This window comes from Prinia subflava, chromosome 3, assembly GCF_021018805.1.
Source record: "Prinia subflava isolate CZ2003 ecotype Zambia chromosome 3, Cam_Psub_1.2, whole genome shotgun sequence".
In the NCBI taxonomy this organism is placed as follows: Eukaryota; Metazoa; Chordata; class Aves; order Passeriformes; family Cisticolidae; genus Prinia; species Prinia subflava.
Window position 1 is genome coordinate 41928508 of NC_086249.1, and position 26666 is coordinate 41955173.

Genomic DNA, 26666 nt, shown 5'->3' on the forward strand with positions numbered 1-26666 from the left:
TGTTTCAGGAATGGAAAATGACTCTTCAGGCTCTGTGCTGCTTTCATGCTGTTTCCTGACTTTTCACTTTTAGACTTTTTCTGTTTCTGGGAGTGCTGCCAGACTGAGGGCACTTTGCCTGCAAAACTCTCTAGCCTTGTTGTCCGTATTCCTTCCCAGTCAGCTTAGGTGAGTGCCTGAACAGCCACAGAGAAGTCTGTTCCACTGGCCTAGAAAATATACTGTACAACATCCTTGACACTTCCTCACACAGGACCATTCCCTCATCCTGGCTGTTCTTACAGTACTTCGTTCTCACCAAAACTACATAGCAACACTGATTAAAAAAAAAAAAAAGGTAAATCAGATGTTGAGACACGTTTTGGCATAAGATCAGTCACTGTTTTTTTTTTCTGATGAGAATTGCATTAGTAGATTCAAGCGAAAGACCACTTGTATTGTTGTAATCTTCTTTTCTACCTTCCCACACTCCAAATAATTATCAATCAGATACAAGTGTCAAGATTTATAAAATATAACTTTAGCCTTTGACAGTAAAACAATGCCCTTTCTCTCCCCACCCCCCAAAAAGCCCCACAATACCAAGCTTTTCTAGCAATCACCTGATAACTCTTGCTGTCCAAGAGTTCACAATGGCTGCAAGCACACTAAAAAGCACATAAATACCACAGCATTATTCCTGAATGCACATCTGGTGTTCGAGATGTCAGAGCTGCCATCTTCTCACAAATGAATTCTCACCTGGCCCATCTCTTCCAGATGCTGTTCCTTACAACAGCACAAAACCGCAGATTGCTGTGGTTACCCCCACCACAGAACGTCTGTCTCCTTCCTTTCAGTTCTTTCCCTACAGATAAAGGCTAGAATATACCACACCTAAAGTCTACCACGACCAGAGAGAATACTAAAGAGGCCCCTAAATACTGATGAGGAAGGGTTGCTCACAGTCTGTCTGAAGAGAAAATGGTGACCTAAAAGCTGAATCTTCCAGTCCTTCAGAAATGTCTCTATTTAAAGCTTCAGAGGATTGGGGTTTGTCTCTTCAAATAAATATTTTTACCAAATATTCAGACAACAGATTGAACTCACCCTTTCTTGTGCCTTTGAGAAATTGGTGGGAAAATCCATGAAACACAAAAAAAGTTGTATATGCCATGGACTTGCATTTTTAGAGGCCAACACATTGACAAGCTGAAGTCTGGCTTCCTGGCTTGACTTTGGCAGAGTAAGTAGAGGTAGGGCTTTTACATAAAGTAGTTAATGATGTGACTTTACTGCTTGTCCTGGGAGAGCAAAAGGTCTCTGAGTGTTACAGCATGTGGATAAAGTTCATTTTCAGCTTTCTACTTCCAGCACTATGCCAGCAATTTCTACTTTTCTCTGCATGTGAGCCAGGCACGTATCACAGTGATCACATCCCTCCCTGTCCCAAAGTTCTCCTTCCTCTAGTAATTCCCTTGTATTTGCAAATGCCAGTCTGGCATTTGCTCAGTATTTCTTTCACACATCTGCACATCTATCCTTAAGGTGTCCACCCATTAAAAATACCCTCAAGTATCACAAGACTGACATATAATAGTGAATAGAAGGCATAAAAGCACTTTTTTCTGCTAGTCAGACAATGCTGTAAACACTGCAGTCAGGTTTCCAAGCCCTAAAGCAAGTCTGTCAGCTAATACAATGCTACATGGATTCAAGTCTAGTATCTGAGTTTTCAGCTTCACTTATGTGATTTGCACCCTCCTCCTCTGCTTCAGTCTTTCCTGAATATACACGAATATCCAGATGGTCAATCCAGCTAATGGTCAACGCTTGCCTGGGTTCCTTAAGCAGTAGAGCACACTATGATTTAGATAAAGGTATTAGTTTTTTTATGCTGCCTAACCCCCAGCCCATCTGTGGATGCTGCATGCAATTTAACAAGACAAAAATGTTCTCTGCAGATACTAAATTTAAAAGAACAACTTTTTTTCCCCCCTGTTAATTTGGCATTCAGCTATCCATCAGAGTAAGCAACAAGTGACTTGGCAGATAATTCAGGACATATGGCTTTGAAGAATGGTAATTTAAAAGTACTTGGACAAGTTTCCTCAACTCATTCACAGTAATTTGTGCTATTCTCTTTTACTTGTGCTCTAGCAGCTGGTACAGCTAAAAAAGTATCGAAAATATAATGAATATGATGCAAGTGGAAAAAACCCCTCTTTGCCTGACTTGGATTAATGTATAGTGCAAAAACCTCACTCAAAAATTGAGAAACAGAAGGGTTCAAAGACAATTCAGACCCGTTAAACCTACATGCCTCATCTGCAGTCACCAGGTGGCACCAGATGTACCCACATATTGGTAATTAGGTTAAAACCATTGTAACCATTGTCTTCGAAATGCTGAGCACATCACATATTGCTATCAGGTAGAGCCCTGCAGCTGAATGATCAATGGACCAGAGAGTTTACATCTAACTTTAACAAGAGCTGAACATTTTTTTATGATTTGCAGGTTTGGGGGGAATGGGAAAGGGGTTTGTTTGTTTGTTATACTGGGGTTTTGTTAGGGTTTTTCATTATTGGAGGAGTGGTTTTTTTGCTTTGTTTTTGTGGGTTTTATTTGTTTATTTTTTCTTTTGTGTCTTTTTTTGTTTCTTTTAGGAGGAAGTGGAAATTAAGGTTCAGTGGCATCTCCTAAATTGGAGATGTTGGTTATAAAAGTTTTCAAAAATTGCAAAAAACTATATGCATTGATTCTTGGTCAGAATTAACACATTGTTACATTTGTCCCCTTTTCTTTTGCAACACTTCAAATGTTTAAAGAATTAAATTTTAGAAGATAAACAGTTCTTTTAAAAGATACATTTCAGCAGTCCTGAAGAATCATAGCTTTCTGTTGATACAAGAGGACATTTTCTTCTAGCTTTCTGACATCGACAATGAGAACTTGAATTATATAAGAAATTTTATGCTTAAAAATTATTTCATTTTACAAATATAGCTACATTATTGTATGAGGTGAAGCTGAAATTAGCTATGCATCATATTTAGGATGTTCTCTCATGAATATAAAAAATAGTGAGTCCTAATTCATTTACTTGTGAATTGTATCAGGTTTTTCCAAATTTCAATGTTCATAACTTTTATCACTAATTAAATATTTGGGAAACCGTTTCTTGTGCTTGGAAGTATTTAGCAAGGTGTTTTTCCTTCTATTATTATCTGTCTTCTGTAGAAATACAGCTTTTCATCAGGGACAAAAAACACAAAAAAAACCCCAAAAACACAAAACGAACAAACAAACCAAACCAACCAACCAACCAAAACCAAACCAAAACAACCCTCCCCCCCCCCAAAAAAAAAAAAAAAACACCTATGAAAAACACAGCAAAAAGGAGAAACCCTGACCTCACTGAATTGCTGGCAAAAGTCCCACTATCTTCAAGGGGCCAGGATTTTACCACACACGACCACACTTATGGAAAAAAGGAAAACCAAACAGCCAAAGAAATCATGTTATTAAAAGCACAGAGTCTGAAAATTAATCATTGTCTAAACAAGATGTCAAATATTTATAAATACCAGTAATCAAAAAGTAGAGTAGTAGTTTGAAATATTTTCAAAAGAAACTTGAAGGGGAAAACAAACTTGAAGGAAGAAAAAAGAAATAATAAAAGTATATAAAAGTGTATAACTGAGTATTCAGATTTTTTTATCTTTAGCCCATTGGAATGATTTTTCAGCCAGAAGGTACTTTTTTGTTATATTAAATTCATTGTGGCATTACTGCAAAATTGCCTTTAGCGTTTACATTCTCTCCAGCATGCCATGTTCCTAAAAATGAACCAGTGTGATTATCAGTGTATCATTACACACGTGACACTCACAGAAGCTTAATTGTTTTTGGGATCTCCAGTGCACACAACAGAAAACGTGTCAGCAACCCGTTCATTAAAAAGCTGTTTCTGTAAGCACTGGGTCGCAAGCAGTGCTTGCACTGGCAATGGGCAAACCTAGCCTTGTACACACACAAAAGGAGATGTCTCTGTACCAATGATTCATGATTATTCTTCACACTTTACAGTAAGACCCTCAGCAAGTGCAACCAGGGAAAACAAGAAAGCGTAGTAGGAGCAGCACTCTTCACACCAGCCAGCAGTGGACTCTGGAACTGAAAGAACATGCTTCAGCTTCAGCACAGAGAACAATCCTCTCGATTGGAGCAAAGCAGTTTGTGGATACTTTAACCTGGTAGTATTCACACAAAAAGCAAGCCTATCTTTTGTCTGCTATAGCATGAAGCCCGCCTAGTACAAGTTCTACTGTTTGTATTCAAGCATTTTCATTACAGCAGCTGTGACACAAATGAAATAGTCCTTGAAGTCTGAAGAACAGTCTGCAATTTAGACAGCTATTGTAAAGTGAATTTGTAGACTCCCAAAGCCAAAAAGTGGTTTATGCTGTCCTAAAACAATTAACTGATAAAGACAGTAGGAGGAGCTCTCCAGGGATCTCAATTTTTCTCCATTGCTAAGGGGAGCCCAGGGAGCCAGACCAGAGATGAGACACACCTTTGGATGGCTACTATCAAATGCCATGAACTCTGCCCTGCAATTAGCAACTTCCACTGTAGAGGCTGGATAATGGAGATACAGGTGTTTTAACTGGTTTGGGATGGGGCTCTGCACTGATCCTTGAGGGTCCTGGTACACTGCATCGAGAAATTCCTTTGCATACTATTCTCATCTGCACTGTCAGTTGAGGAATAATGAAATGAGGCAAACATAATGTGAATATAGTTTTCTTCACTTTCTCTGACATAAATCTGTTGTCATTTTACAGGAGCTCTGCTTTTGCTATCTAGAAGAGAAGACAGGCACACACTTGTGCAGAAAGACCTAGTATATTTTTTTCTTTCTTTAACAAAGAAGCATAGAATTCATCTTATTTTATCAGCAAAAATTATACTTTTTACCTATTATCTGCAATTCTATCCATGGCAAGTACATTATACTGTAATTAAAGTGTATTGTATGCATTATCTGTAAAAGGGCTGTAATCATTACAACATACTATTCATTGAAATACATTAATAGAGTACCTATAACACACAAAAGTTGAAATTGATGAAAATAGAATACAATAGTATAACTACTATTCAGGTTTTTCTTCCTTGCAGAGTCCTAGGAATATCAGAATTTATGATCTTGTCTTCACTGTTTTGTTAAAATGAGAAAGACTTGCAAGAGGCTAGACACTTCCCAAAGAAGTAGATAGAGATGTCTCAAAGCAGTTCAAGGCAAAGCAGAGTAGGGATCAGATCATGAATGAAACTATATGTAATGATTTTTTCCTTTGAGAGAAGACAGGGAGAAAGGGAGGGGAGTTTGCACCTTTTAGTTGTACTTCGTAGGAGGATGACTACTTGACACAGGATTGAAGTTCTGATCAACTGGGTCATGTCTACCATTTTTGCCTTTCTGAGCTGGGATATGATGACCTCTACATGGAAGGGTTGAAAGAGTCATTGAATTTTTCATAATAAATTCAACTGGGCTACGAATTAGCACTACTTTTCTCTTTTGAATTATTTGTTTGTTTGAATGATTCAAGATTTTCCCACATTATCTGCAACAATAATGTTATCATTGTACAGAGGGGAGTTATGGGAAAGACAAAGAGAGACTTTTAACCAAGGCCTGTAGTGACAGGAAAAGAGGCAACAGTTTTAAACTGGAAGAGGATAGGTTTGAAATGGACAGAAGGAAGACATTTTTTATTATTTGGGTGGTGAGACACAGGGTCAGGTTGCCAGAGAAGTTCTGGATGTCCTATCCCTGGAAGTGTTCAAGCTCAGGTTGGATGGGGCTTTGAGCAACCTTTTTTAAGGAAAGATATCTCTGCCCATGGCAGGATGTTGGAACTAGACTTAAAGGTCCTTCTGACTCAAAACAATTTCTGAGTCTATGATGTATGATGTATAAACATAGATGAATACAATGCATACAGCATTGAAGTAATCGATTTTCTGGTTTTAAGTACTGTGTGCAAGGATGATGGTCGGTTTTGTTTTTCTTACCCCCTTTGCACAATTCCTCTCTTTACATTAGACCAGATTACAAACTCAGGAAATCCTGCACGTACCTGCTTTTCTCCACTGGGCTTCTTGTGATTTAACAGCAGCTCCACGGCCCCAACCACCTCCTTCCGTATGGCGTGCAACAGAGCATCTCCCACATACACGTTAAAACTCAAGAGCAGCTCAATGAGCTCAAGGTTCTCATTTTCAATGGCAATAAGGAGTGCAGTCCTTCCCAGGGGATCAATGCAGTTAATATTGATCTTGAAATAAATTTCTGCCTCCTCCAAGGCCTTCTTTACACTGGCATAATCTCCTTTCTCCACGGCATTCAGATAGGCTTTCTCTGAATGAGACAGTTCGGATTCCGCCCGTACAATGCGAAGGGGGATACGATCTCTGTAGGGAGCATTGACACTTCTCTTGTAGTAGAACTGGGCCATATTTTATGCCATTCTAGTACTTTGTCTCTGCAAGATGAAAATAAAGATAAAATCAATAAGTGAGCTTGGGTGCACCACATTAATATTTGCAAGATATAAGTTTTAAAAACTCATACAAAAAAGTGATGTTGAAATATGTACAAAATGTTGTTTACCAATAGAACATGTAAGCAAAAGTGGAAGCCAAAACACTGCTTATTTGTAACTTACCAAGTCAAAGCGTATCTGTCATAATATCATGTGTATATATGCTTTTTTTTTAATCTGTGGCAAAAAAGAAATTATAGGATACAACATAATTACCACCAGAAGCATAGCTCCACTTCATCCTTAATTTCTTCACTGAGTTCTGCAAGGACTTAAAGAGCACAATCGCCAGTCTCAAACACTGTAAAGTCCACAGACAGACTTTGCCACGGGAAAAGCACAGAAGGGAGCCACAGGATGGTGACCACCCCAGGTCTGACAGAGGTGAGATCTCGTTAGCATATCCTGGTCAGTGCATCCAGACACAAAATTCCCACTGCAGCAAACTGTGTAGAGAAACAACTGCTCATACATGTATCACTGGTCAAATGAAAATCATCACCCCAAGTTATGGGAAAGATGGCATCCGTGACCACCAAAGACTCCCTCTACCCCTCAAATACACCTCTGTGGATATCTTGAACTTGGACTGTGATAAACCACTACTGCAGGGACTTGAGATAAGTTAAAGGTGGCACTATTGTCCAAGTGTTGTCTCAGACCTAGGAGGAGGTTTACAAAGCCTGGGGAGAAGAAATGATCGCTCATAATCAACATGAAGAATGTCGAATTTATGGGCCACAAGGAAAGGCAATTAAAAAGCTGTGCTGAAACCAACTTGGATAAAAGGTAATTCTGATGGAGAGTTCATCTCTGACATCCTACAACAATCCATGTATTGCTTGAGGATTGTGCGTGGACAGCTAAATACAGCTTTTACATCTTCCCTGACTTATCTGTGACAGGCACAGACTGCACAGCTCACTGGTGAGTTTCACTACTAAGATTTTGATTCAATTTCATATGCTATTAGAAAAACATTCACATAACATGTTTTTCCAACCAGAGCTTACTAACTTATAAATTAAGACTTAGAACCTAAAAGGAGAAACAAAATCCATAGGAGATAAATTTCCAAGGTCCAGTAGATAATAGTCACGGTTTTGATTCTGAACTACTCAGTTCTAAACTAGAACTAATACTGAAACATAGCGGCTATAAAACATCTCTAAAGTCTTACATATAGTAAAGAATATAGTGTCTGTGCTTTTGTTCTGTATACTTTATTCAAGGACTTTGCAAAAAAAAAATCCTTCTAACAAAATTATTTTCTCCCACTTCTGTCTTCCACCTGGTGAAAAAAATAAGAAGAGAAATAAAGGGGAAAGAGGGAAGAGAAAAAACATTGACCTCAAAGAACAAGGCCCACAAAAAAAAATTCCCTCTGCTGTTCAGTTGGGGGTTAAACACCTTATTAGAGAAAGAACTGTAGCTTCTTGTAATTTTCTCAGCTGATAATGCAAGCTGCATTAACCCAGTGCTTTTCACTCCATTTTCTTCAGTCATTAAAACAAAATCTCTGTTGAGATTCTATAGCAAACTATAATATATATTTTTATTATTGTGAGGTTTTCATCCATCAAAAAAAAAGTCATTAAACACTAGGAGGAAATAGTAATTAATTTGCTCCCTCTTTGCTTAAGCAGTGCAATGAGAAATATGTAGAAAGGCTGTTACTGAGTTGTTTTCTTTGTTTCCAGAGCAGATCAACACGGCTTGACACAGGCAGGAAAAGGTAAAGAAGACATATGAGAAAGAACTCTCCTCCATATCCATATAGAGGAGCTGAGAAATCACAATCCTTTGCAAGATGTTTTCCATTTCTCCTGATGGGATGGTACCAGTCTACAGTCTTGGCTAATAGAGGTAGCGCAGTCTGTGGATTATGTTCTGTTAATCTCACTTTAAGTAAAATAAATTTCATATCCATTGCACAGTTTTATACCTCTGGAACAGATATCACGTTCTTAATGCACTGTTCTTTACCACTTTGTATTTCATTCTTTCATTTCAAAACTGAGTTTTCAGTTCAAGGAGGTGAAACTTTTTATGTTCGGATCTAAATTAACAGACGTAAACGTAGTTCACAAGGACACATCTACAGGAAAGACGGACTGCCATGTTCCATGGGCAGCCACAGACACTTCGAGTTTTATTCCCCTGTTCCCAAACTCAAGCAGATCGGGTGCTGGATGTGGAAGTGTGTCCTGCCTGACTCCAGCTGCCACCCAACAGACTTAGGTCTCAACAGAGGCTCTACTTCATGTCTGTCAGGCAGACGTCAAGTTAATCTATAACAATGTACACACATTATTCAGTTTCTTACTACCTACAGAGTTCCCCAAGACCCCTGAGGAAAACTGAGGGACTGCATCTGGGGGGTTAATACTAAAGGCTCCTCCCTCTTGAAAGCACATGGATAAACAGATCATTGTATCCCCATTTATTGTGAGACAAACCATGATTTAACTTGTATCAATAAAACTGGGCATCAGAGATGTTTACTGTAGAAGAAGAGTGCAATCACCTACAGATGGGATCTATCATGATTTCATGAGGATGATTTGGGGGTTTCTTGTTTCTCCTATTGCTTCAGTGTAAGCCATAAGGAAAATACTTGTTGGAACCTTTGTTGTGTGAAGTCGATCTAGGTTTAGTTTGTCTCTTTTAAAAGTGACATATTAAATACACATTTTCGTTCTTCTAAATAGTTGTCCCCTGCTAATCTCTATTTCTTGCCTACACCAATTCCTGAAAATAATTATCCATAAAAACAGTTTTGTCATAAGTAAAAGTCTATGTTTACATGCAATTACATACTAGAGATTGATTTGCTGATAGAGTACAGTTCTGGAAGGTGATATAAACAGCAAAGATAATGGCTCCATGTGTGTTTACAAAAATAAAATATTTATCTTTATTTTATCTAGAGGTACATAGTGTTGTGTAATAACTGTTACTATGCTGTCACATGTAAATATATGCATATGACATTTACATGGAGCCATAAGACCCAGAAACAGCCAGCAGCAACACAAAAATCTCCAATTGCTTTGAGTGTCTCTGCAGGAAGAAGATTAAAGAAACGAGAGGTCAAATACATTGGGCCAGTATGATGAGAACGAAAGAAAAAAGAAATTATGGTACAAACTAATAGAAAGTATAATTATAGTTTTTACAGAGTCCATATACCTGACATACAATAGAAACACTTCAGAGCAGAAATAAAGACAAAATAACTCTATATAGTGCTTCCTCCTGTGTCATGGAAATATCAGCAGCACCTGAGAAGGAGAAATAGATAAAAAAAGGAAATCAAAATACTTTGACAGAAAAGTGATTCTTATGAGAAAACTTTTTTTTAAGCAGGCAGTTTTGTTTGCATCTGCTACAGACCACTATTTCAAATTATATGGGACTGTTTCTTTCATATATTTTTTTCAGGGAGGAATGCTGTCTTCTTTGCAGACCTTTACCATTTCCATTCTATCATTATTTAATAATTTCATATGTCTTAAGAAAAGCTGATGTTATTAGTTTTAATAATCCTAAATAATTGGACTTTTTTCTGCTGTTGTATCATTGTGTGTATGTACAAATATGTAATGCATATTATACTCATAGACACACAGATATTTCCCCTTCAAAGCTCAAGAAAAACTGCAATCTGATTTCCTTGCATTTATTCAACCACATTTGCTTCCTATTTTTCCAGGGGCCCCTGACTTGCATTTCCCTTGCTTGCTGTCCCCCTGCCCCAAAACAGTCATAGCCAGGTGTGAGGGGAAAATTGGAGTGAGCCACCAGGAGGCACCAAGGGCCTCTGTGACAAGCCACTTGTATTACTGCTCACAGAGGTACTGCAAACCTTTCAGAGACAGAAAGAGACTCCAGTGACAACACTTCTCCTCCAGCAGATGGGCAGCAGGAGGGATATGGATGTGCTTCTTTGTGTCCACATGCACAACTTCTGAAATCCCAACCGACACAACCCTTCTAAAGATACTTTATTTCCAACACTGACCAATTTTAGACTTGCTGTACCATTCTAGTATATATAGATAGATAAATACAGCATTATACTATATAGGTGCTTCTACATCATCAAAAGCACACTTCTGACTTTGCTCATGAGTTTGTTTTTCAGACTATTTGAAGGGAAAAAAAAAAAAAAGTGAAACTTCACAAGTGACTATGGCATCACCCTGCTCAGGAAACCAGAACACTTATGACAAGTGAATAACGTGCTGATTTCTCTGTGATCTTATGAAGCTATTTTATATGCACTTCTCATGGCAAAGGAAAGTTTCTGACATTTTCTAGGTTCATGAAAATATGAAATTTTCTTTCTAAAATAGATCTGTGACATACCAGCTTTAATCTGACACAGAACCCTATTTGATACACAGTAAAAATAATGTTCAAAGAGAATTTTGGAAAGCAAGACTAGCTCTGATAAATCCCAGTCCAAATGAAACATAAAGTTCCCTCTGTGTAAATCACCAGAACATACTGGTTCATTTCAACAGGAACAAAAGAAATGTAGATAAGCCTTTGATCTCTGAACCCAGCATCATTCCAGATACTGCCTTATAACCAAATGTCCAGACAGCAACTTTAACATGCTCTAGCACTGGATAGGCTGTGCCCATACTGTTAAACATAGTTCACCCAAAAACAGGACAGCTGAATGAGAACTGTCTTCTGGGAATAATTTGGAGTCCATGCTAACTCCTACACTGTGCCTAGAAAGTGTGTAGGAAGATGTTCATTGTATTGAGCCAGCAATTGGGTTGATTCCAGGGACTGCTCGAACAACTCTGGCTGCAGGTGATGGAGTTTCACTGATCATGCCTGCTTTCTAGCACTGTTTATTTTACAATTGTTACAGCTGGCAATGCAGTATGTGGGGTCCTCACCTGAAAGTAATTTTTCATTGTTAGAACTAAGTCAGTTTCAGATTTGAAAGGTAACAATAGCAAACACAGCAATTTGGATTATAACACTGATTTGCACACACAGGATATAAACGGAATAACTCAGTATGGAATATGCTCCCTATAAGGCTGTTAATTTGGAAAAGAGCTAAACCTCTTGATTTTGCTCTGTTTAAAATGCCCTATAATCAAGGTTCCAGTAAAATAAAGAACATGACCAAGTATACAGATGTAGTGGGTGATGGGAAGCAGGCTGTCATGTGGTCTGCTTACATGTCCTAGCCTCACAGTCAGGAAGGCAGGACATAACTACAAAGGTAACTTCTAGAGTCCAAGGTACAATGGCTTTATGGTGGATTAAACTCCACTGGCATTTTATACCAGCATCTTAAGAGATCAAGACCTATGAAAATCTGAGTCTGAGACACTGAATGTGGTAAACCTTTGATGAAGTGACACAGATTACTTACTTTGATTTTTTTTTTGTAAAACACAGGATGCAATTTCATAGTATTTTGGGGGGGTTTAAAGCATGGTGCTTCATATATATCATAAACATGGTCTGTAAGTTTACTTAATGCCAAATGGGGGAAAACTTTCACCTTCTAGAGCTGATGTGACACCAAATCTTAGTTGAGGATGACAGATTCTTGTAACGGTGACCTTCAAAGTCTACAAGACTACTATCAGACTGAAGTTTGAGAAATATCAAAATACAAATAAAAGACCATTGAGAGACATAAAAAATTATTAACAGATCTGAGGGGGGTAGAATGATTTGAGGTCAAGCATAGAGTATTACAAATCTACATATTTCTTAAAATAAGAGATATTCAAGAACTCAGTTCTTCAAATACACCTAAAACTGAGCCAAATTTCATTTACTCTATGGGCAAAAATCTGATAGTTCACCCAAGAGAAAAGAAAAAGAGCATCACTAGGTCCCAGAAGTATCATTAGATGACAATATTAAATTAGTTCATCTTCTCAGTTTATTTAAACTAGAAAAAGGCACTCCAGAAAAATACAAGATGCATGGTTACCTCTTGCTGATGGGTAGCAGTATGCAAATGTCCCCAGGAATCTGTGCGAAAGGCCTTGAAGCTTTTGCTCTTGCTCAGAGGGAAATAGTGACGTGTTTAAACCTGCTACCAGAGCAAAGGAGAGAAAGACTGCTTTCCACTGACTGACATGAACTTGTTCTTTGAAATGATGGAGCATGGATGACGTGAGTCCAGCCTACACGCAGTAGGCAGCCAGTTTAGGGTGGGAAGGACAGGGAAGGCACAACACAGATAATGATCTTAATGAGTGACTGCAACATCCAGCTGAGCCGACCTTCCTGTCTCCTTGGCTGGTGTTATTCTCCTGGGTAAATTCAAGGAGCTCTCCAAAATAATTTTCAAGATAAAAGTACTTGAGTGTCATCTGGCTACACAGAAGGCTGCCTTCCAGCATTTCCAACAGTAGCACTGACCTAATGCTCTGTGGATGTGATCCTGCAGCAGCCACACGGCATGGCAACACTTCTCAGGGGACATGGGGAGTGGGCTGTCCCTGCTCATGGAGAGGGTGGGTGGTCTTTCTCCAAATGAGAAGAGGATGAGACAAGAAACCTGTACACAATCTGTTCAAAAAAGGGTTGGGCAGAAAGGGTCTGACTGTGCAAGCTCACTTGAGGAGGAAAGGAGAGAGGATGCAGATTAGGTTGGGAAATACAGGACAGGAGCATTACTTGTGGGAACTATGCTACAAGTAGCAGTGGCTTTTCTAAGTTTCAGGGTATGTTTTCACACAGAACCATATCTTCCCATGCTTCCTGTGATGAAGTACAAGGCAGCATGCAGTTTGGCCAGAAAAGGGAGAGTTTGGGCAGACTGCCCAAATACTTTTAGTGAAGACGTGCTAATAAAAACACTCCACTGTGGGTCCATTTTCAGATGTATAAACTAAGCCAGCCCAAGGATAAGTTAAAACAGCTTTCAAGTATTTAGGGCCAATAGGGAGCTAGCTGTGAAGAGATCTGTGTCCCTACATATATTCTCACATAAGCATTTTAGTACTGGCTGCTGCCCTCAGAGTGGTATGTGTATTTTGTGGGGAGCCTTGGAAGAGGTGGAACTTAAAAAAAACAAACAAACAAACCCAAAAGCTATCAATAAATAAAGGCTACTTAGGGAAAACTGTTCAAATTTTGGAATTTACTGGCACTTTTCCACCCACATCCTTAGTGGTTCTGCTCTCACACTGCTTAGAGACACTTGAATTGGTGTATTTTAATAATTTTACTAAAAGACTTCATGAAAATAAAATCAGGAAAAAAATATTATCTAAGGTCACCCGCCATAATAATCCAAAAACTCAAGTAAAAAGAATTATAACGATCAATCAAATTAAAATCAAATTGACATAAAAGCAAACCATTTAACCTCGATAGCAAAAAATGTTCCACAATTTAGTTAGTTAGATAACACAAAATGTAGTTATACAAGCCTGTAAGAAGATGATCACCCATTGGTAATATACCCCAACAAAAGGATTTGATTGATATCAGTCAAAGGTATGATTTGGTTGGTTAACTTGTCTAACAGTGAAACCTATTTACTGTCTGGACCAAAGCCTTTTTTTCCTCTAGAAATTGTACACTTATGTGATGACTAACCCCTTCCTGCCCTTGTAGCAATAAAGACTTCAAAGTGACAGGCCCTACTTGCCAGAAGGCATGAAGTGACAGTTTCATGTCACTCAGGACCTTTAAATGTACAGCACAGAACATGCCCTAATGAATAGCTTGACAAGAAATTATATAAGGCTTCTTAAATCCAGAAGAACAGTTCTTTCCAGAAATCTTCCTGCATGGCCAAAATGTCATTTATACATATGTCCAAATTACAATTCAGGATTAAAAGTCTCCTGCTAAATTACAACAGGAGTGAAAAATATAAATAGTAACAAAAAGAGAATTCTGATTGCTAGGGAGTGATGGCACCAGAAAGCTGTCATGTGGATTCCCTGGGTGACAAAGACATGTCTATTACAGTGCTCTATAGATCTGTGACCCAGCAGCAATTATGTGAGATTGCTAATAGCTCAAATACTTCGAGCACCCTTCAGGAGGTTTGTATATTCTTGTGTGGGAGAATGTCAGAAGAAGGTACATCGCTGCATTACAACACAAAAACTTTAAAAATAGATCACCTGAAAATCTGAACAACAAATCTATCTCCTCTATGCTTCCTTATGAACTGCTTTCTGATTTATTATATAATGTCTCTTCTCCTCAATAATGAATCCTCTCCCAAGTATATAATTATTTCACCATCTTATTCACAGAAAAAATACATTTGACTGATAAAAAAATAGGAAATGATTGATACAGAAAACTTTCACTGTGAAAAATGCACCTTGACAATATTTCCAAATGGCAGAAGATTAATTCTGCACTATTTTAGTCAAAGTTTTACTCATCTATTTTAAAAAGTAATCAACCAAATTTATGTCTGGAAATAGTGAGTAAACAACTTCATTTTGAAGCACCTGTGTTATGGTTTCTTCATCTTAGGTAGAGGGTACAAGTTCCTCTAAACACAAGCCAGCCTAACTTGGATTCTCATTGTAGGAATACCTCCTTGGCAAGACAACCAAATAAAAGCTGAGGAGAGCAGCAAGTGACATTAACAATTCAGGAAAATGACAGCTGATTATCAGAAACTCTTTGAAACAATATTTAAACTATCAAGAAGCTCAGATGTTATAAGAGATTCACAAATTTAAGGATTACTATAAATACCTCATCTGAACTCTGGCAACTCTAAGGGAGGTTGAGGACAAATCGGCATGGCTTCCTGGTTCTTCCATGAACTGGAAAAGGCTTCCTGAGCCACCAAATCCAGCCTCTCACACAGGAAACTTCCACCAACAATCTGACTCTGTAAAGATCAGACTCCCTTTCAGAAGAAGCTGGGATCCCCTGCTTGATCCACTGCTTCTGTCAGTGGTGGTGGACAGAGATTCATTCCTCCAGCACGACAACTTCCTAAGTCCTAAATAATGTTCAGCTGTTAAGGATTACTGACAGGATTATCTTTCTTCCAGCATAGTTGGAGAAAAAGCTATCCCTCTTTAGATTTCATTTGGCCAGGCTGCACAAATACGTCTCCTTTATAGCTCCAGCTTACTCCTTGCACATTGGTGCCACCTGAAACACCACAGGATGGTGTCCCCAGTTGCTCTCCCAAAAAGCCACAGGTCTCCTCTAGCTCTTATGTCACACCCCAAACCCGTGATACCCTCAGGCATTCAACTACTAATAGATATCTACAAGTGGTCAGCTGAGTTGAACCTTCAGACTCCTTCTGTGTTTGCGCTACTCCTCTACCACACCACTTTTTCTGAGGGACTGAAGTGTAATTGTTATTCCAAGACACATTTCCCTGCTTTATATGATTCAGCAATTCTCTGTCTCATGCTTGGATATTGTACTTGATTAAGTTCCAGACCTACAATCAATTTCTTCAAGACTACATCATAATCATCAGCCTTTAATCTGCTGGTAACCCGTGGTTTTTTCCTCCTCAGCTGTTTTCAGTCAATAAAATTCTGATAAAAGGAAAAAAAATAATTTTAAAAATTATTCTATGAATGCCCATGTAATTTGCACTTTTAGATAGATTAGAATAACCTTTTTTACTCTGCTTCCCGCAATAGTGGAATAACTGGTCTCAAGGGCAAAGCAAAAGAAAGCTCATAATGCATGTACCTAATTCAGCAATGATGCATATATATAAGAACTTCTTTTCTTCCAGTAATCATCTCCCTCCCTAGAGCTAAAGCTTTAGTCAGTTTTCTCCACTTAGATGTATCATACAGGTCTCTGCTTCTGTTTGTTAGTAGTCAGTAAATCTTTGACTCCATGACCTCTTGTAGTTAAGAATGTCAAATGTTCCCTGTGAACATCATGAACTTTGTATCTGAAGATTTTGTTCTAAATATACCCACCACCATGTTATTTTATTAAGACAGGTGGAATATAAATATGACCCTTTCTTTCCCTTCCTTCCTTCCTTCCTTCCTTCCTTCCTTCCTTCCTTCCTTCCTTCCTTCCTTCCTTCCTTCCTTCCTTCCTTCCTTCCTTCCTTCCTTCCTTCCTTCCTTCCTTCCTTCCTTCCTTCCTTCCTTCCTTCCTTCCTTCCTTCCTTCCTTCCTTCCTTCCTTCCTTCCTTCCTTCCTTCCTTTCCTTCCTTCCTTCCTTCCTTCTTTCTATTTTATTGCTCATAATTGCCAATAAGGCAAAACAAAGTCAATTATCAAGTGGCTAAAAACAAAGGAGCTTTTACTGTTTACTCTTTTTTTTTTCCAAGTGAGTTGAATCACACCCACCCTTGCCTCTTACTAGTGAATATAAGAGGCAAACATTTTAGATATTAACCACATTCAGTAGTGCTGTACCTTGATGCAACCGACCTAAATTTAGACAGCCTACTAAGGTTTCTAAGTTGTTAGGTATTTATGTTGGTCTCCTTCTAGAGCTAGCAGAAAGCAGAAAAAGAGAAGGAAAATCCTGCTGCAAGTAATTCAATCAAATCTCCATTTCTTTCTTTTGACTGGCACAACTAGGTATGGATCTAGGTCTGACAACCTGCACTTGAAGAATTCTCTGAACCAAAGATCAGAGTTCTCTGAACCAAAGTTCAGAAAGTTCATTTTGAAAAGGAAAAACCTGAAAATAAGAAATTGCATTTGGTCAAAACCAAATGAATAGATACATACAAAGGGAGACAGACCCTACCTTGATCAGATCTATCAGGAACATCTGATATGCAGGTATCTGTCACTATTGTAAGCCAGATACAGAAATAATGCCAGTTATGCCTGTAATAATATGCAGATTATGAGCCAAATTTATTTTAGAAAGATTTCCCTTTGCAGGAAATTTATAAGGGACATATGAGAGTGCACCATGAGTTGTGGCATGTTTCTTTTCCAGTGCTGTGCTATAACAACATATCAAACCATTGCTGGCAACTAGAAATCTCATTAAATGTGCTGAAATTTTAAAGAAGATCACAGATATTCTAAGGGTATATAGGAACAATTCACTATACCTGGCAAGGGACGTAATACCTACTTTTTCTTGAAACTGGTTTTCTGAGAGGTGAAACTGACCCCAAGCTACACAAAGAAATTGAGCTTCAAATAGGTATGTGGAAGCTGTTAACATTATTCTTCATTGTGCAGGTGTATCCTACACTCTCTGCAATGTCCAGCATGCTGACATTGCAGTTACATTCTGAGTGTAGGAATATCTTTCAAATTCGGCTGCTAGTGATGGAGCTTCCATTTGCAATGTTGGTTTTCTTCTAAAGATGAAAGTATGTACAAAGCTGAGCATAACACAAAGATAAAACCAGCTGTTAGTAACAAGGCCATATACTTCTACTAAATAATGTTGGTGCTCTGTTTTGAAAGTAATTATTTTATTGGCTCCATGCATCTGCCAGAGTATCACTGCAAAACACACTGTTTAAAATACTAATTTGCAGTCTAAAATTACTCATAGTTGACACTCTAGCAGATGCATGAAATCAAAAACAATGGTGGAAATCTAACAATGACTCTGTTAGGAATTCCATGCACAGGAGATGCATTAACTAAAAAAGCAACAGGTTATTCTGGCCTGACAGTAACATGTTCCCTGAAAGCCCAGCCTAACTTTCACACATTCTTAGAACAACACTCCCTCCAGGCATTGCTTCCCTGCCACTGAAGTGGTGCCCTCAGCAGGGACCTCCACAGGCGCCTGTGGGCTGTGCTGCCTCCCAGGGCTCACACCACCTGCCAGGCCACCCACAGCCAGCTGTGCTGGACACTGCTCACTGCTCAAGTGGGTAGTGCCCTGATGTTCTGGGCACTACAAACACCAGCAGTTTCTATTCAAGGACATCTAAAATTATGTCATTCTTTCCATTGAGAGTTACAGCTTCAGACATGCAATAACCCTTAAGAAATAATCAGGAACTGTTAACATAATACTATCCATCATAAAAAGAGTTGATACTATTTTACCAGTGCTCTAAGGAACTGAAAATAATTCCACTTAAATTTAATGTTTGCAAATAGAAAGAAGAGTCGTTTTAGGAATGATTACGGATCAAAATATTCAAAGTGATTTTTTTTCTTACAGCAGGAACAACTTCAGACTGTCTGATAGCAGCGATAGCATATTACTGAAACATGGATCCCTCAGTTCTTTACACTCACTACTTGAAACAAGGGGGAAAATTAAATTGCCATTGGTACATACTGTGCTTGAGTGCTCACTTACCACTGGTTGTGTAGGCAGATGCTGACTGAGGTTTTAATATTGTTCACAGTAACAATTCTCATGGTAAAACCAGCAATTTGTTTTCCAGAGGTAGAACCATTTCTAGACTAATCACACTCATTTGCTTAAATAGTAAGACAAATGGGAGTAATTCAAGGGTAGTATAATTTAGACATTGCCTTTAGAGAGTTGTTTCAAAGCTCATTGCACAGTAGCATGTCAGTGAGAACTTAATCAAGCTAATTGTCTCAAAACATAGGGTCAACATCAAGGTAGAAATACCAGCTGTTAATAAAAGTCTTCTTCTCAGAAAAAAATTATTCAGTTTGACTGGACAAGAGCATCTGGATCCTGTATTTTACAGATATGAGTAAGAGTGAAAAATGTCCACCACTTTTCGCAGTGGCTTAGCAACTGACGGGACCTGGCCAGATAACATAAAATTGTAACATTTTATGTAACATAAATACAACAAGAGATGGGCAGTGGACCATGCAACAGAATGTGTTCATTGGAATATGGTAAATAACATAGAATTGAGAATTATACCCAGTGGCAGTGGACCCTAAAAGTATACTCTCGTTTATTTCTGAAAAACTGTTTATTTCATCCAAACTGTTTGGATGAGAGCTGTGTCAAAGTGCTGCATATATTTGACAATCATTTACTGGCAAGTTTTTGGCAAGTTTTTGCTTCAGGCAGTCTCATGTCCTTAGACTACTTCTTTTGGGAGAATAAAACTGTGGGTGGGATTCAGTTCAGGGTTAAGACACCTACGTTAAATGTCTAAATGCAGACACCGATATTTGAGATAAGTCCTCAAACTCCCTCTGTTGTCAGTGGATAACCAGGATGGCATTAGTTTTCTTAACAGAGAATGACCTTTAAGATATCCTACATGCCTGAGACATCCTTGGGAAGCGGCCAAATAGAAAATACCCTTCTTTGTCCACAGGTAGAATCCAAGAAGGATGCCATATCAGATGTCACTAGACACATACATTTTAGCCATTTATCACAGCTTTAGTCAGTAAAACTATCAGCACTTGCAAAGTGATTTGACTTGCCTTAGGGATGGACATGCCAGTCAGCTCCAAGAGGTCACAGACTGTTTTCTCACCTAGCACACTCATAGACATCTGCATGAACACCCTGTGCAAGCATGGATGCAAATCCCACGAGGTGAGCAGAATTCAGTTGCTTGAATTATGTGTGTAGGGCCACGATACATGGATGTTTCAGAAATGATCTGGGTCAGGTCAAAGTCATGACAGGCAGGGAACGGGTTGCCTCTAGGGCAGGTATCATCTGCCAGGTTGTGCACCAGGAGGAGCCCAGGAGCACACTGAATTTAGATGTCTGCTGGGGAAGAAAGAATGCAGACCATCTGCTTTAAGGCAGCTGCAGCACCAGGGGGGTTGCTGTCAAACTGCTCCCTGTCTGTGCAGTCTGTAGAAAAGCCATGCACAGGGGCAGAGAGATGGAAAGGAGCACGTCTTTTCTCCCCATGGTGCCAGAGGGTCAGCAAAAACTTCAAGGCTGCTGGCAACATCTGGCAATGGATGGGAGATGCCTGTGCAGTTTCACCTCATTGCATGGGTGGAGTTTACCATGCACTTGTTGCTACTTATAGTAAAATCAAGAATATCTCCCATTAAATCAGTATCTGATGAGAAAATGAAGATATAATACATTAGCAGCCATCATTTGGCACAGACGAAGCTGTTGCAGGCACTGCTCCACTTTTGGGACAAAGTTTTGCCTTGACACGAAGTGCTAACAGGCAACCAGGTGTTACCATCCCACAGCTTGATACCCTGTTACTCCACATTTGAGCAAACGTCAGAGCCCTTCTGGGCTGCCATCTGGTTATTTCTAATCTATGATATTTGGCTCACTACTTGCCCCAGCAGAGATATATATTGCTAGGGTTAAATCAGAGTTGCTAAGATTTCCCAATAACTTTCATAGATACATGATTATCATATCACATTAGAAAGGCAAAACAGCACAGAATATAAATGATGGACACATATGCATGTATTTCAACACTAAGAGAGAATGTTTCACAGTCCAACACACTTCACTATTCAAAATGCTTTCCAGATATTTCACTGGTATTTCACTTCGCTATCTCACACCCCATTACTTCTAATTATACTCAACCCTGGCCTATTTAAGTAAATTTTGCTAACAGCTTGCTTATTGACAACCACTTGTCCAAGTTGTTTTCATCTACGGCATCTATCAGCTAGAAAGATTTGGGGTGAACTGGCTCTACATTTCCCTTTTGACATGGGACAAGGGGTAAAGCTTTCTACTGCAGCCACAACTTCTTGCTGTCACATTTTCAGGGGTGACAGCATCAGATGGCTTCAATATCATGTCTCATCCCTGAAGCAAGTCTTTATCCTTACCTTTTCTTTCACATTCTTCAAACAACTTATTTTATCTACATCTCTCCTGCAAGAAACTCCAACCGAAAAACTGAACTCCCTTACCCCCAAAAACCTGCCCAACCAAACCCAAACCAGACTAAACCAAAAAGAGGATGTATAAAGGAAATTAAGCCAGCTCTCTTGAGAACACTGCTAGTAGGCTATCTGCAAAGCTTCAGTTTGTGTCAGGTGAGAAGGTAGAAGTGAGGAATTGAATTGGCTGGTGACCAGCTCTACTTCTACAAGTCCAGTCTGATTTGATGAGAGCAGATGAGTGACCGCCAAAATAGCTAATCTTTGCCACATTACTTTTAAGTGTGCAAAGCAAGGCTGATCAAGAGCAACCATCAAAGAGGAAGCAGGAGCAGGTGTACCTGTGCCTGCATGACATGAGCCCTGCTGTCTCAGCTATATTCGGAAAACCACCTGCTACCACACAGATCTGCATGTGACAGAACCAAGGCATAAGGAAGGCACCAGTCTGCTTATTGAGACTTGCTTTGTGCTCCTCAAAAGCATGTGCAAAACTTGAGTGGGTAATGACACTGCACTGGAGCTTGAGCATTATTATTTCATGCTGTTATGCCTAGAGGAACAGATACCCTAAGACTGCATCTGCCTCAGCAAATATCACAGTGCAGTAGGAGCAGCGCTCCTTGCTGAGAATGCTGTATTTCAGGTGATTTACCTCAGATGAGCTCTATCCTGGTCCTGCAAGCTGAGCATTAGCAGCTGGAGTGTGGCAGGAACACACCTGGAGTAAATGATCTGTCTGGATCCTGTAGAGGAATCTACCCCACAGGCTCTAGGCCTTTCTGCAGTGTCAAAGAAAGCATGGTAGGAAGGGGAAAAGTAAAAGGGAAAAATCACTTAAGAGAGTACTTTGATTTTATGATACCAGACTAATGTAGATGCATCTACAATCACTCAATCTCTTGTTTTAGAACTGACATAAATTGCTCTAATCATTCAATATCTAAGAAAGTTCCCCCTAGCCCATTGGTATTTGGCAGTATTGCAGTTACTTCCACGGATCCTGGTGGCTGGTACACGAGGTTAATTGTTTTTAAGATTCACCTAACTTAATCAAGGGAAGGGTTCAGTTACCTATAGGACAGCATGATCTTTAGTGTGTGATTAAGTTCTTACCTTTTGTGTTGAGACCCTCCCAACCCAAACGGTTCAATGACTCTACAATTTAAACTCCACTTCTTTGTTGCCCCCAACCCACACCCCCAACCTTCTTCACAGATCTAGAGGAAATTGCTCTCCTTCAAGTAAATACTCAATCTGTCTCTTGAAAGTAAAAATATTATAATCCATTTTTCAGGAAAATTATCTTGGCTCACTGATTTCAAACCAGAAAGACATGTTACTCTTGATGTTCATAAAATGGTTCAGTGTTCAGAAAACTTGGTCAAATCTTGAACAAAGTGTTCTGAGATTGCTTACAGACAGTCTAATCCAAATGTTGTTCTGAAACATAATACTTTTTAGTATTCCTTCTGACTTTTGCCATTGAAAAAGAAATTAAAAATTGACTACAATAGGGAGATGGAACATGCCAAAGACTAGTGCTTAGACCACTTACCTGCAAGAGCCAGTGCTCAGTTCTGCATTCAGGACTGGCTAGAATAAAAGCTTAAGAGATAAAACAGAAACTTTCTGGTAGGCTTTTTACTAAACATAAAGTTAGAATCGTAACAGAGGACTGTAATGAGAATATGTTCAAATTCATTACATTTATTACAAACTGAGAGTATGAACTGAAAATTACAATGTAATTTTTACCCTATAAACTTTGTGATTATCATTTGCCATAGAAAAATGTTGTTCTGCCAGTGTGTAATGTTAATTTTGAACATGCATTGGAAAGAATTTAGAATTATGCTTTCTATGTATTCTATAGTACAGATCAAGTATGTAGAATATGATAATTTAAAAAAAAGTCATTCTATTTTGGATGCCACTACACACTTTAAAAATTACAGGTCTTAAACTCTATCCATGACTTGCACTGACCTCAACAAGTCAAGAATGATTTGTCTCCAGCTACTTCTTTTTTTTTTCTTTCTTGATTGAAAACAAACCCCTGTGGCTGTTTTGTGTGTGTTCTAATTTTGTAACAGTTATATATAATGGACCAACAAGAGTAGAGTACTTCGGGCTTTTTAACTATTCTTCAGAAATTCTGCAAGTCAGCCTCGATAGTGAAATATTGCTTCCTATGACAGGAGAAACAAAATTATTTTATACTTATATCTGGAGAAGACTCCTAGGAACAATAATTGAGGGGTTTCCAATTGCTTATGTTCATCTGCAAGTCAGAATCACCTCTGTCATCTAGGAAACGGTGAGAGTTCCTGAATTAATTACCATGTGGCCTTTTTAGAAGCAGATCTGCTTAACTGTTACCTCCATGCTGAGTGTGAATAAAGAAGCTTTGTATATTCTTTTTCTTAAGACAAAGTTCTCCACACACCACCTACAAATGCCTAAATAGAGCTACATTGTATTTTGATATTATTTCTGATTATTACTAAAAGAAATCTTAAAAAAGCTCTTCACATGAGAGAGAGCTTTGTTCTTCTTAAATCTTTGTTTCAGGAGACGTGGCAATACTCTAAATTGCAGAGATCATTCGGACCAAACACATCTTCATCATGGATGCTTCCTCTGAAAATACATTCATATCACTTGAATTTTCTACTTGCATATTTTAAAAAATGCAGGTGGAGGATAGAGATAAGGATGTCAGATAAAGGGGATCTGAGATACTTCCTGCTGCTTAAACAACCTTCAAAGTGAATCCAGTTATGACTTTTTAAAATAGTTAGATTTTTGCGGAATAATCAAACTCCAAGGACTATTTCATCACGCTTGCAATATAAAGGGGAAAGGCTGTCAAGTTGCATCAAGTTAATGCACTACAAATAATTACCATTCCTATAACACAACCACTCTGTCTCAAACAAAGCAGTTGCCAAGTGCAAAGTTCTAAGCTTTTGTCAGCCAACTGGTAAATAGTTCCAACTACTCAAATCCAAGCTTATAAATCAAGAAAAAATGTAGCTAAAATAAAATGTTCTGAATTGCAACTTCCACCACGGTCTAGCCAACAAATAAAACATACCTCCCTACCTAAATAATTGATTTTGATGGAATACCTAGAAGATAACAGCTGAAACACAAACCAACTACGGGGGCTGTTGTACAAGTTACTTTGGAATGTAACAGAAGATGTAAGGAAGAGCAAACAAAACTACAAGTGCCCTGGACCCCACCCTATGCAAGAAACATACTTGGAAAAAAGCTGAGACTTTTTTCTGTACTTTTCCTGCTCTCTGGCCATTAATTCACACTCCAAGTGTACCCAGGGCCACCCAGTTTAAGAACATAACCAACTTTCTAGTTAACATATCTCAACTTGAGTGGGAGGATACAGGCAAAGAAAAGAATCTAATCATGAAAAGATGACAATGCAATGAGTATCAGTAAGTTTGGAAGTGAAATGCATGAGGAACATATTGGAGTGAATAATGCCAGTAACTTCTCAAGACAGACACAAAATTGGGCAATTGTGAAAGCTTCCCATGTTCTGATACTATTTCTTCACTTGCACCAAGACAAACAGTCAGTTTCTTCTTTGCCCACGACAGTGAGATCATCCTTTCTAACTGGCATGTAAACTGTTGTGGAGGAATTCCTCCCACCTAAGTTTGGTTGCCTAAATTTAGTTGTCCACAGTAGTCTTAGTTAAATTTAGTTGATTAACCAAGGGGAGTCCTCCTTCATAGTCAGTTTAGTGAAACAGGCTGCTATAGATTCCTCATATGCGTATCTTTAGGTACGTTCTCTAGGATCAGATTAATTCCTCCTAGAGACCTTGTGGGCTACAAGGGAGGCTGACACTGATTTGTTTGGATTTAGACATGCGTAAATGAATTAGAAAGACTTTTAGTATGTCATCCAGAAAATGGATTTAGCCTACAAATTCTTTCCATGTGGGACACACGAGTAATGAAAGGCAGCAGGAGACAGTTTAATCATGCATTAAACTGTGTTTGGATAGATGGTAATTTAGGTCTGTAGTACACATATTCATAGATTTAGAGTTGTTTTGCACAGTGGAATTAATATTAACCTTTATAACAACTTCAACAATTATATTTGTAAAATAAAAATTGTGACATGCCCAGTTTTTACCCTTGATAAATTATTTGTAACTTAAAACTTAATTATAATAGGTTTTAGTTTAATTCATCTTTTATTTACTCTGAAGCTTGACACATTTTGTCAGTTTTGTGAGACTGTAATATAGTTTCTTCAAGGAAACTTTTTATTTTCATCTATTATAAAATGAATTTTTATTAACAACTTTGAGTGAAAACCCCGTAGCCATTTACATACTCTTTATACAAAAGAGTATAAAACTTATTTTTCCCTTTCTTGTTAGGTGAACATAATGTCCTTGGTACAACATGTAACTTAAAATTACAGCATCACCACGTGACAATGTCAGACTCATTGGAAAACTCAGATCTAAAACAGTACAATTCTTGGATTTTAAATCTTTCATTCATGCCACTGTGAAGGTCAGATGTTGATGTTTTGAGTTGGTTAAGGACCGTGGAATGTTTTGCTTCTCAGCTTAGAATATTCTTCCCAAGCAGCCGCAGGGTTTGTTCCTGGGCCTAAATCAAGACTCAAAACATTCCACAACCCTTTGCTTTGTAAACTGAAACATCAACGTCTGCCCCACATACCTCCAGAAAGAGGACACTTTGGATGAAACATCATCACAAGTATTCTTACATGTTATTTAGGAAGAGCCACCTTCAAACACCACAGGACTTGTAAATAATTAATTAGATTAAAACCCCCATACTTTTATTAATAGGGTTTTCAGCTGGTATAGCTTAGAAAGAGCAAATTCCAGATGTCAAGTTCTGCAAATTTTGCTTTTATTTTTGCAAATAATTTGGTTATGAGAGCAGACAGAAAACAGGATTCTCCAGAATTTCTACTGCAATGGAGTGTACACTACAGCTTTTAAAACCTGGTAGAGGGAAACTTGAATTTACAACCTTTAATGTCACATTATTTCATGCAGTTTCTCCAGGACACTTATCTTACTGGAAACAGAAGAAATAAGTTGTTACTAGAAACAAATACTTCACTAGTATTTCTACCACCATTTCCTATTTTTAACAATTATATTTATGATCAAGCTTTGTACTTCAGAACGTTGCTTATGTTCTGAACTACTTCTTTTCTATTTTTGGATCTGATCCTTCAGCACTAAACATTTCATTCCCACACAACTGCCTTAAAGAGACAGTAAGAACACATAGGAAACTACAAAAATAAA

At 38.4% G+C, this 26666-nt stretch overlaps 1 protein-coding gene across 4 annotated transcripts in view; it reads right to left on the reverse strand.

Moving 5' to 3' along the window:
- TRPC4 (transient receptor potential cation channel subfamily C member 4) overlaps positions 1-26666 on the reverse strand; it is a 131526-nt gene that overhangs the window by 73083 nt on the left and 31777 nt on the right. For all 4 annotated transcript variants that reach the window (XM_063391977.1, XM_063391975.1, XM_063391974.1 and 1 more), the window contains one exon: positions 6132-6536. In XM_063391977.1, coding sequence (XP_063248047.1) covers positions 6132-6509 — 378 coding nt within the window. In that variant the 5' untranslated portion in view covers positions 6510-6536. The remainder of the gene's footprint in view (positions 1-6131; positions 6537-26666) is intronic.